The sequence below is a fragment of the Vipera berus genome (genome assembly GCF_964194415.1).
Source record: "Vipera berus genome assembly, chromosome: 2".
Lineage (NCBI taxonomy): Eukaryota > Metazoa > Chordata > Lepidosauria > Squamata > Viperidae > Vipera > Vipera berus.
Genome location: NC_138203.1, coordinates 199787497 through 199800825, shown reverse-complemented (window position 1 = coordinate 199800825; position 13329 = coordinate 199787497). Strand labels below are relative to the sequence as shown.

Here is a 13329-nt window from a genome sequence, read left to right as displayed (position 1 = left end):
TGGGAGAGAGCCTTTCAAAATTAAGTTATTGTGTAGCTCACTTGGTGGTGATGGTGGTGGGGATAGGAAAGCTTTGCCAGCAACCTTTGATGTAGAATTTTTATGATTTATTCTTCAGATATGAAAATAATCTCCAATTTCATAGATTGGGGAGGAAACTAATCCATGTAAAAATTAAAAAGAACATAATTAGGCTTTGTTTAACAATTGCCTCATAAATGAGTGTTTGCAATTACACCAGTGATGAAAAAATACCCCTGCAATAAATCCTCACATTTACATCTATAAAGCAAAGGAATCATGAAGATCATAAAGTGAAATGGCAAAGTTACCATTTCACTTTACTGGCCTCTTCGCTTAAATGACCAAGTTGCCAGTCCCAATTATGGTTACCTATTAAAAAATTCCAAACCTCTATCTTCTTTTTTTTATTATTAAAGAGTTTTACAAAAACAAAATTTTACAATATATCCCCAAATCCCTCCCACCCCAAACCCACCCATTTCCCCCCCCACTTCCCAGAGCTAAATACAGGATTATAGTTACAATAATCATATTCTAAATAAAAATTATGCATAATATACAATTAACCAAATTCATAATGTGCTTTAACTCCCCTTTAACATAACTACAAACAAAGTACCAATAACAATATCCCACTAAAATCTACTCATAAGCTAAATGGAACTTTTTAGTCCCATATTTGTTCTGAATATAATTTATCCATCTCCTCCAAACTGAAATATATCTTTCAAACCTCTATCTTCTTATAGCATTACATTACTGTTTTCTGATGTTTAATATTAGGGGGCTACTTTGTGAACCAACAAACGGTTATGGCAGTGAGTTTAACAACTGTGCCCCAATGGATTCATGAGTCCACACTTTTAATTAATTTTCATCTACTGGATATTGATTATGTCAAAAATCTTGTTTTACTATTCATTTTTTACCTCTCATCATAATAAAAACTTTCAATTTCATGATATTATATGTTTCCATTAGATGAGAATTCCCAATGTTCTGCAATCTTCCAAATCTAGTACCATCAGAATTATAATCATTAAAATTCCGAACAAGAACAGGAAATTTCAGTCATAGCACTTTCAAAGTTCACCCAGTTACAGATGTAATAAGGAAAGGATGAAAATAATATCCAAATTATTTAAGCAAAGGCTAAAAACAAAACAAAATTATATTGTTGTTTTAGAAGCAGAGAATGGGAAGTACACAACTCTTCCAAAGCTTAATGTTTTTTCATCTGAACTCCCCCCAGAAATTAGGTTTTCCTCCCAGTCTGTAAATATAAAAAATCTCTGTGTGTGGTGAAACATACCAGAAAGGCAAAAGAGAATATAAGGGAAAGATTAAGCATCCCTCCACCTGCTTCTTTGTTTAAATCAGAAAGCCAAATTCTAAATTTCCATACCAATGATAAGGTTATTCATAATAAAAAATACTAGAAGGATCATCATCTTCTGATACACACATTTAGAAAGGATTAGTGAGATTTTCACAGTTGGAAGTAATTTGCTAATAAATTTAATTAAGGTGCAAATCTCATATGGTAGAATGTGATAAAATGAATATAAACTAGTAGCCCAAGTTAAGAATTAAAAATTTATATTCCATCCATTTGAATTGAAAACTTAAATACATACTGTATATAAATCTGTCCACTGGAAACCCATGAAACTAAAGATGCTTAAACTGAATTATGCCCAAAATAATTATAGAAATATAAGGATAACAACAAAATACTAATGAACTCTGTTGAACACAGATTTATATTGTAATCTATGTAGGCAGATTCAGTGCTATGTATATATGCATATGTAAGAATACATGCCCTGGGCTTCGGCCTTAGATATTATTGCACTATTCACCCTTAATAAAGTCTCTAAATAAAAAAAAAGACTTTGTGTATGTAAACTAACTCCAAATATCACATACTGGCCAACTGTTAATTTGACTAACTGCGGGTAAACAGATTCATTTATGTTATTTTTATGCCACTCAACTTCAAAGAACTCCAAAGCCAATTTGGCATTTTTCATTCACCATATGAATTTCTATAGGTTATTAAAAATATATGAGCAGATAATTGTCCAACAACTTATAGTTTAATAATTTATTCATATGCATAAACTTGATGCTTAAAAATATACAAGTTCTTCTGCAATCGGACCATTACACCACTACCAACGCTGCTGATTTAGTCTAATAAAACATAGTAACCTACTGCACAGATAGTACCTAAAAGAAGCTATTGTTTCACATATCTAGTGCCATCACATTGTCATTTTAAAAGGATTTTTTCAATTCACACAAAAGGAAAAAACAATCAAGAGTAGCAAGGAATACTTGAAATTTTATCAACCAAAGCATCAGTCTATGTAGCTCAGTATTACTTCTACTGTCTGGCACTGTGGTTTTGGAGATGTGTTAAAGTTCACTCTGTGTAGTCAATATGCCCAATTGTGCATTATAGTACAACAGTATCTATTCCTAATCTGTGATTTCCTTTCAGGTATTTCTAAGAGACACAAGTAATAAAATTTAGTATTCTTCTATATGAAAAGAATAATATTCTATCAGTGAGCTACTTACGTTCCTAAACATTATTTCTAGTGTTATCACTACTGTGACAGCAGCAAGGGTAGGAGTTTGTTGAATTGGAGATAGAAAACCAAATATAAAGCCAAGTGAATCTTAATTGAATTAATTAAATTCCTAAACCTGATTTAACATAGTTGTGTCCAACATTTCCGTAATATAGTGAACTGCTAGCTACTCCACTATTTTAGAGTAGCCTAGTTTGTCCCTAATACAGATAATCCCCAAGTTACAAACATTCCCTTAGGGAACATTCAGTTATGCGATAAGCATCCCCTAGTGTTTACGAACAAGTTCCAAAATTACGAATGTTGCAACACCACAGCAGTCGTTCACCCTTACAAATGATGGCAGAGGCACTGCAACATTCACCCTGACTATTCCCTCCCCCACCCGCCACCAGGTCTCCAAAGGCACTAGGCCTGTTGATACTCATCTTGCAAAGATCTAGAGAGCCTTCGTTTCTTGGCCTGTTTCGCTGCTTCAGGCCTTTGATGTGTTCACAGAGAATGGAGGCCTAAAGTACTGCAAGATCAGTAGCGCGAGATCTCATGCTACTGATCTCGCATGATCTCACGGTACTTTAGGCTTCTGTTCTCTGCAAACGGAGGTCTGGACGAGATCTATGGCAAAAGGCTTTGCAAACAGAGGGAAGGCCTGAAACATCAAAACCTTCTCTCCGTTTGCAAAGCCGTTTGCCATCTTTGCAAAAAGCCTCGCGCGTCACTCCCGGCCTCCATTTTCATCAGCAAAGGCCTTTCCTCAAGCACATTTTGCATGGAGACAGGAAGCCTGAAGTCACGCCCCCCAGGAGCTTCCAGTCTCAGCGCCCAAAGCGTTTGCAAGCTGGCCAGATGCTTTGAGGCAGTGATTTGCTGACCCAAAGTCTCCTTTCAGCTTGCAAACATTTAGTGCCAAAAGTGAAAGGTTCTGGGCGCCGTGATCTTGTTTGGCTGAGAGTCTGGAGAGGAGACAGCTCGCTAGATCTTCGCAAGGTAAGTGACCAGGCATGCAGAATTGGTGGGGTGGGGGAGTAATTGTGGGGAGTATGAGGTATCTCAATGGCTCAGGGGAAGCCTTGGGTCATCTGAAGCAGCTGGCCTGTTCCATCACTATGGCCTTCCCCACACTGGGATACCTCATGTACATTTAACAAACCATGCATTCAATTAGTGAATGTGTGAGCGAAAGCAGAGTGATCACGTTCAAGGTACACCATTCACTCCTACAAATCCTCGCGTTACGAATGGAATGGGCAGGCTCCACTGCATTCGTAACTTGAGGACTACCTGTACTCAACTGACTAAAGCAGGCATGCCAAACATGCAGCCCGTGGGCCAGATGCGGCCTGCGCAGGCCACACCCACCCCAGCCCTACAAGGGCAAAACAAGTCCCAATACGCCTGTGATCGACACCCCTGGACTAAAGGATGCCAACCACTTCCTCTTCACAGATTCAAATCTTTAGCAATTATAGTATTACACATTTTTAAACACCTATTTTCTTTAAATATCCTTATCTTTCCTTGCAAATAGCATATGAATTACTAAATTGTCAGCACTAATGGATCAATAAAATCTTCTCCATTTAAACTATTTCTATCTATTACCTCATTAATTCCATGGTAAAAACTTGTGAGATTTAGTTTCCAGTTAAAGTTATTTGCAAATAACAAAAGGTGCTCTTTGACCCTGGTTGTTTGCTTACAGATATTTCGTTTTCCAATTAGGTAACATCATCAATCAGTGCTATTGTGTGGGGAGTTTGTTTATATTTAGTAACTTGCCCTGCCACTTTTGGCAGAGGTGTATTTTTCTCCTTGGTAATATTCCTTGATTATATCATTGTTTTCTGATTGACTGATTGATAATTGATTGCCTAGTGTTAATTCCTGCTTGTCATTGTGTTGGCTGTTGGAGAGAAGTTATATTTCACAAAACACATTGCTATACTTTCTTTATTCTGTAGAATGTTACAATAAACTACACTTTTGGTTATGAAAATAAAAGCTTTGAATTTACCTGATAGATGTCTGATAAACTGCTACTCCCAGAATCACTGGCAATGCTACAGCCAGACTGACTTGAAGGGACATGTGTGACCTGCGGATGTTGATTATCTGTGAGGTGCATCTTGGTAAGGTCTGCTGGAAGCTGAAAAGAGGGGAGAAAAGAGCGGGGTGAATCAGTGTTAAAAAGGATTGCAAATTCAACCAATTGATAATTCTTTCTGGAAATAATTGGACAGTCATAATAAAAATACAAGTAAACAACATTCTTCTTCAGAGTAGAAAATATCTTTTCAGTGGGAAGCATTTATTTACTGGTAATATATGAATTTATCTCTGAATGGCAAACTTCTCAAGGGTTTAAAAAGATTAGCAGCTGAGGAAAACATCATGGATTAGTGTTTTGATAACTCCAAGGAGACATTTTCAAAATAAAGTTTTGTTGTAAATTAAATATTCGGAGAATTATTATTGCCATTTGACTGAAATCATCAAGTATAAGTAGAATTACAATTTAATTGAGTGAATGAAAAACAACTTACCAAAATGGAGAAGTTCATTTTCTCATTCACTCAGACTATTCTTTTATCTTGTTTAAAGTTTGTTAAGACTTGTGGATCTTTCCCAAATTGAAACACTGGACACAAATTAATTTGTAAACTACTTTTAGAAAATAAGAAGGTGATGAAACAGCAACAAGAGAAACAAGCATGTAAGAGATAGTGTCCATGTTGGTATTTTAAAAAAGAATGGGTAGAAAGAGTACCTAGCTGTATTTCTGTATCTTTATAGGTTGGTCCCTATTGCTATTTTGCTGTAGTAGTTAAGAGGCTTAGTTTGCTGTTCAGTAAGGCTTTATAAAGGATATTTGTGTGGTTGGATATTCGTGGCTGTGTTGTAGGTTCCTTTACTATTGAGAGATAAACGGTTGAGTCATTTGCTGCCTGCTAGAAATTTCAGGATATTTGGCATTTTAGGGAAAAATCTAAAGAATGTAATTGGAGATAAATTTTAAATACAAGGATTATTTTGTTCTTAGGAATGAATACCTGCCTATCAAAAGTAAGCTCTAAGAAACAGTGTCTATTTCTTTCCAATGGTTACCACAAAAATACTTAATTATTATTTCTATTTTTATGTATTTCATTGTATGTATACAATATATACATAGGCATATTTTATATTCGTTAATATTAAAAGCTTGGGTATTTTAATTTTGATAATTTTTTACATGTACAGATTAAATTTTATTTTAGTTTTATTTTCAATATTTGATTTTATTTTGAGCTTTATCCAGATAAATAATGTGAACTGATTCCCCCCCCCGTTGTCTACTGCAAATCAGATTGATTAGAGTGATTAGACAAATAGTTTTAATCATCCCCCTCACTGATGGCCAAAATACCAATGTTTAATAGAGTTATCCCTGTAGAACAGATACGAATGTTACAAATAGACCTTTAGAACTTGATATGAAAGTGACCCCTTAGAAGCTTCAGCCTCAGTTTTAAATAATTGCTAATCCAAATCCTTAAATTTGGTAGTAGTAAAATTTTATGTTGAGATTCTTAAGGAATTGCCAAGAATACAAATGTTTATAGGAACTGTTGATTCTACCTTACATAATTAAAAGCGCAGATATTTAAAATAAATTTGCAAATGTGATCGTTATTACAATAATGGTTTGCTTTTCAACATATTACAGTACATTTTTAAAAAAAAAATTTAATACACATCAGATAGAAAGATATTCAGGACCACTTTAATTACAACAAGCACCAAGTTGCCTTTTGTTGGGCTACTTATCTTACTTAAACCATTGTATGTATTAAGATATTTCATTTGTTTTAATTGGTTCAGTAGACAAAGTGGATGTAGAATTCAATACCCCTTTAGTCTTCTTGACTATGATTGGAAATAACAGAAGCTAAAATTCAACATCCTCTATAGTCACAGATTCAACTACACACACACAGAGCTGCTTAAGCAAAAGTTATTCCAAAGTATAATTCCCAAAAAATACATCATCATTTGTAGTCATGCCAAAGTGTGGGATCATCTTTAAAATGCTCCTTTGCAATGCATTTGCTCTCTAAATTTTATGAAGTTTGGCAATTATATTGTACTGTCATTTTCACAGCAGCTTGGTAGTATATTGTCATATATATCTTTTGCAACTACAGTAAAATGTCAACTATAATGTGGAAGATTTTAAAAGGGGCAGACAATTTCTGCCTTTTAGGATTAACATTCAAGAGTAAAAGGAACAGTTAAGAAATATGCCATAGAACAGCATTTGGTAGCCTTGGAAAAAAATATTTAGATGCCGTGAAATGTCTATATTTTACAAAAATTAGAATAGTGGAAACAATGTTCCCTCTGACACTCTATTGAAGTGAAAGTTGGTCTTTAAAAAAGCAGTATAGGAAGAATATTGACACTGTTCAAATGTTGTAGAAGACTCTTGAGAATACTGTGGACACCAAGAAAACAAACATATGGCTCATTAAACAAACCATATTTCTACCTAGAATTCTAACTCAAATTATCCTACTTTTAGCACATTATGTGAAGGCCTAGCTATCTGGAGGAAGTTCTAATGTTGGCAAACGTAGAAGAAAACATTACATCATTGGCAGACCTGAAAGGCCAAGTTAGGGACAGACTGTCATGAAGAAAATCTATCTTTATGGTCTCTAAGAGTTGACAACAACTTGATGGCACATAATCAAAATTATTAAAACTATTATTATATCCTTAAGACTATATATACAGGAAAGGTCCTCAATTTTGAAATATTTCCCACATTTTAATATAAAATTAAAATATCTGGTTCAGAAACAGTGTTCTGCATGATTGCTATTAAAATTTGCATTTTAAGCTACGCATTAGTGCCTCTATCTGAGATGAGGTAGTAAAAACACTTTTTTTTCCAGTGAGAAGTTTTCAAATGTGTTCTGAGTTCTTCAGTTTAGCTCATTTCAAAATCAAATGAAACGTGTGAACTTTTTTTAAAAAAAGAAAATTGAGCTCAGACCGAAAGTCTCTAAAACAGTATTTTCCAGAATACTTCTGCTGAAGAACAACAGATGCTAATTAGTGAAATTGTTCCAAGGACATTAGGAAGTTTCCAAATTTGGATAGTAAAAGTAAAATCAGCTTCCAACAGATTGGGCAGAATATCAGCCTGCTTAAAATAACAAGCAGGCAAGCTGGGGGTTGGAAGGTGATCATTTCTCTGACTGAGAATTGGATTTCAGTACACTCATCAGATGACTATCTGATATGTATTGATATGACCTCTTTATGGAACCACAAAGTCAAGTTCTGAACTATAACACCCTGTATATAATGCAACATCCTAACTATTCTTTTTGAATGTGCCTAAATACCAAATACTGGTTCATATAGAATTATCATGGGAAATGATGCAGAGATGAACAAATGAGTTAATAATTCTAGCATAGTGAAAGTTACTACACATGTTAGCATTAAATAAGCATATGCATGGTACATCAAAACTGCTTTTACAAATAGTTCACAAAGTAAAAATAAAAATAGTCCAATATCAATATCTAAAACTATACACCCAACTGCAGATGTGTTTGTTTTGAAAGTTCTAGAAGATTCCTGGTTATTTTAATGAGATGAATTCCTCTTACATCTGAAAGGGAGTAACATTTTAATTCAGGGGTCTTCAAACTTGGCCCAGGTACACTGGCTGAGGAATTCTGGGAGTTGAAGTCCACAAGTCATAAAAGGGCCAAGTTTGAAGACCTCTGTTTTAAATAGATGTTTAGGAGTAACAATGTCAGGCCTAAGTAGAGAAGTACTTAGGTTAAAATTCCTGAATTCTGCCCACAAAATTGAGATTACTTTTAAACTGCCCAGTCTCTATATTATTTATTGTTCATATGCTGAACTGTGTGAGTGAACTATACTGTTATGATAGAGACATGATGTCAACCATTCATGTATGTATGTATGTATGTATGTATGTATGTATGTATGTATGTATTATTTAAATTTATATGCATTTAAACATTTGTTAAAATGAACTGTAAACTAAGCTTACAGTACTCTATATAATGCAACCTATTTAATAGTGGATATCTGAAAAGATAATCAAACATGCTTTGCAGGAGAAGATTTGTCCCCTCCAGGCCAGATCATTACCTGACTTTAAAATTCTTCTTACAAGCATTCTTCCGACAAACAATAGTATTGCTTGTTCAACTGCCTGAAAAAGCTTTCTTCAAATGTATATTTCATTCCCTCCCTACCAGTGGTATGGATTATTAATATATTGCACTTTATAGTAATTATCTCAGGAACTTTCTCTCTTTTTTCTAAGAAGAATACTAATTACATAGCAGAACCTAACTAATAGTCAAGTTGTAGTGCTGTTTCTCTCTATCTTGGAAAGAGCCTCCTGAATTTGCCCTTACTGGCAGATGTCTGTCTTACTAGAAATGTGGATGGGACCTTTTTCTGTGTTGCTCTCCAAATATGGAACATCCTCTTAAGTATGGCACTGTGCCCCCAGTATTTGTTTTACAAAATCAATACACCAAATGTTTTGCCATAACTGTTAAATTATTTTAAATTAAATTATTTTGATACTGTTCATTTTTAAAATTTTGTTAACCATTTTGTTAAAGGCCAGAGTGTAAATCAAAAAAGTAAATATTTCCTTTTCTTACGATTGTGGGGCATATATAAGTGGATATCCCGCTTCAGTTAGATTTTATCACTTTATTTCTTCATCTCAATTTTCAATATATGCCACATTTTCCAAAATCTATTTTTCCTTCACTGTTCTGCATTCCTCAATACAAGAAATAAATTTTGAGATGGCTACCAGCTGCTTGATTGCATCAAAATCATCCATCCTTCTTTGTACCACAGCTAACATGTTTTTTAGACATCAGGCATCTTTAAACTTTTTATATCTTTTAAAAAAGATTTATTCACCTCTTTTTATGAAATATGCGGGTAACATGAAAACAATTTCTCCAAGGCTTTATCTTTATCTTTCATTCGTACACATTCCCACTGCAAATAACACAATGGATCTGACAACAGTGGCTTTAAATTCAAGGCTCTTCAATGAACTCACCAAGTGAATTTGGGTTTTGCTTCAGTTCTATATGGGGGATATCACTCATCTATCACAAAGGGTTAATATGAAATTCTTAAAAAGAGATGCACATGCAACAATTTTCACTTTTCAGAAATACATTAACAATAAAATATTTTTTCTAGCCAAATGGTGCCTATACAATCAGATTGGTTTTGTATTCAATAAAATATTAATCTACATTCTGTTTCATCAAATGTATAAAATTATCTAGAAAGTAGTAGGAACATACCCTTACTTATATTATATAATACAGGTTGCTTAGTAACCACACATTCAGTGTCAATTTGAAATTGTCATGGCGCTGAACAAGTGGTACTTACAACCAGTCTGTGAAGTTCTTCACACCACCCGTGCAGTCATGTCATTGCGATCTGGGCGCTTGGCAATCTGCTTGCACACACAAGAAATGAAGCATTCCACAGTCCAGTGGTCGCCATTTGTAACTTGCACTGCCATCTTCCCACAAGAAAAGTCAATAGGGCAGCCAGCTGGGAAAGTTACTAGTCACTCCAGTAAGTCTCTCCTGCCCAGCAGCAGATATCCCCAATCCTGCCACACCTCATTCGTTACCCATGCATGCCCCCTCACCCAGCAGCAATACCCCCCCCAGGCCTGAAATTACTCACTTGCACCATTCCCCACCTACCCGTGTGCCCTGCCCCATACAGCTATAGTCACGCCTGGGCTCAAAATTGCTCACACATGCCATTGCACCAACCATTGCTCCATCACTCCTGAGCCCAAAAGTGGTGTGTGCCACAGCAACCAACCTTGCCCTACCAGGCAGCAGCCATTTACCTGCCTGTTGGCCTGCTTGCAAACTGCCTGGCACTTCCAACTTCCTGCCAGTTTCCTCACTAACTTCGCTTGTTGGAAGCCAGCAGGAAGTTGTGAGGAAGTCCTCACTTAATATCTATGATTCTCACTTAATGACAGAAACAACTACTGCTGGGATTGCCATCGCTAAGCAATAAGGTCATGTGATATCAGACTTTATAACCGCATTGCTTAGTGACTCAATAGTTATGTTAAAAGTCAAAATCCTTGTCCGTTCTATGAATAGGCTACAAAAAGCAGAACAGAGGGATAGAATCAAGATCACATGAAGTACTAATACCACTTTACAATGCCTTGGTATGGCCACACTTGGAATACTGCATCCAGTTTTGGTCACCACGATGTAAAAAAGATGTCGAGACTCTAGAAAGCGTACAGAGAAGAGCAACAAAGATGATTGGGGGACTGGAGGCTAAAACATATAGGGAACGGTTGCTGGAATTGGGTATGTGTAGTTTAACGAAGAGTGAGGGGTGACATGATAGCAGTGTTCCAATATCTCAGGGGCTGCCACAAAGAAGAGGGAGTCAAGCTATTCTCCAAAGCACCTGAAAGCAGGACAAGAAGCAATGGATGGAAACTAGTCAAGGAGAGAAGCAACCTAGAACTAAGAAGAAACTTCCTGACAGTTAGAACAATTAACCAGTGGAACAACCTGCCTCCAGAAGTGGTGAATGCTCCAAAACTGGAAGTTTTTAAGAAGAGACTGGACAGCCATTTGCCTGAAATGGTATAGGGTTTCCTGCCTGAGCAGAGGGTTGGACTAGATGACCTCCAAGGTCCCTTCCAACTTATTATTATTATTATATGTGTTGTGACAGAACCTTTAAAAATATCACATAGACAAATAATGGCTTCTCCTACATCAAGGGTGTCAAACTGCCGGCCAACAGGCCAGACATGTCACAATGAAACCACGTCCACCCCATTGCCGGCAATTGGGAAAAAGCTCCGATACATCACGCGACATCGCAAGTTTGACATGTCTGTCCTATATAGCTAAACTAGTTAATGTTGACAAAATATGGAATCTGCTGTACAAGATCTACAAGAGCCTTGGTGGAGCAGTGGGCTAATGCCTCCTTCAGTAACACCAGCTGCCTGCAATTAGTGCAGGTTCGAGTCCCACCAGGCTCAAGGTTGACTCAGCCTTCCATCCTTCCGAGGTAGGTAAAATGAGGACCCAGATTGTTGGGGGCAATTAAGCTGACTTTGTAATAATGCCGCTGGGGGGGTGAAAGCCCTAATAAGCAGGCATATACATAGAATGAAGGCTATTGCTAAGCTTGTAAGCCGCCCTGAGTCTTCAGAGAAGGGCGGGATATAAATGGAATTAAAATAAAAAAAATAAAAAATAAATACATCTGCCATCATGACTATAAAAACTATTAACTGCATAGTACAGTAGGCCAAATATAAGTATGTATACAGACTATGATACTTGGAATGTAAATTTCTAATTTTTTTTCCTCCATATACCTATAGATTTACTGACCACATCAGAAAACTAAAGATAAGTCAGTGGTAAGAAAAAAAATATTTCTACAGTAAACAGCATGCTAAAAACCTACATCATCTATACTGCAAATTCTGATGTTATAGTAGACACACACAAGAAACCACATTATTTTTATCCCACATTTTTCATATACAGAGCCTCAGACAATTAGAACTTTTGTATTTTTTCATACATTAAAAAGTTCAAATATCAGATATTTCCAACTGACTCCAAATATAGCATCCTTCATCTGCATAAGTGAACAACTGGAAACTATTTTTAATTCCTGTACAATGAGTGTTCAGAATGATTGCATTTTTCATGAGCAGTTTACCTGGTTATATTTTCCACATATTACTAACCTGATATGTTGAATTAGTTAGGGAAAACAAATGATACATCAAATAGAGAAACCCACCATATTATTATAGTGCAACCATTTGCTATTATTGCATCTAATACAGAGGCCCCCAACCTTTTAGGCACCAGGTACCGGTTCTATGGGGAGAGGTTTTTACGCGGACTGGAGGGGACGTGGTTTGGTGTGCTGCCTGCATCCCATGGGGCTTCACTTGTTTGCGCAACCTGGTACCAATCCATGGAAACAGGGGTTGGGGACCTCTAATCTAATAGATTGTTTCTCCCATACAGTAGCATCAGGCTTATATTGTTATCATAAATTAGACTGGAAAACTGAATAAAACGTTTGAAAGTCAGGGTCAAGCTACTTCATACTACTGCCAAGAAAATGACAGAGATTCTTTTGTGAAGTCATCTGGTTGTGAAAGACATTTTATTTTTTACATCTGTATATTTTTAAAAATCTATAAAAGCAGGTGTAGTGATTTAAAATCAGAAATATTTTGTTTAGTGTGATTGTTTATTTTAAATAATCTAAGAAAAATGGAATTACATATTCCACCTTCTCAATATTTTTTTATACAAGAAATAAGATGATTTGCAAGTCCCATATTTAGGTTTACACCTGAATATTTCCTACATGGAAAGATTATACTTTCCCAAACTGATAGAAGTGGTCTTGAGAATTCAAAGATTTTTTTTTAATATTGGGAGTATCTCATCATACATAACTGAGGCTACTGTATCTTGTGCAGCTTCAGATTTTGTAGTAACCATGACAACCATGGAACTATTTAAATTATACTGTGCACAATCTATGTGGTAATATAGAGAGTGAAGCTGGTTTACAATACTGAATGAAAGAG

The 13329-nt window shown here is 35.8% G+C and overlaps 1 protein-coding gene across 1 annotated transcript in view; it reads right to left on the bottom strand.

The window, feature by feature from the left end:
- RAPGEF6 (Rap guanine nucleotide exchange factor 6) overlaps window positions 1–13329 on the bottom strand; it is a 175229-nt gene that overhangs the window by 62484 nt on the left and 99416 nt on the right. Inside the window, exon 7 of the mRNA XM_081318027.1 lies at window positions 4639–4770. Coding sequence (XP_081174153.1) covers window positions 4639–4770 — 132 coding nt within the window. The remainder of the gene's footprint in view (window positions 1–4638; window positions 4771–13329) is intronic.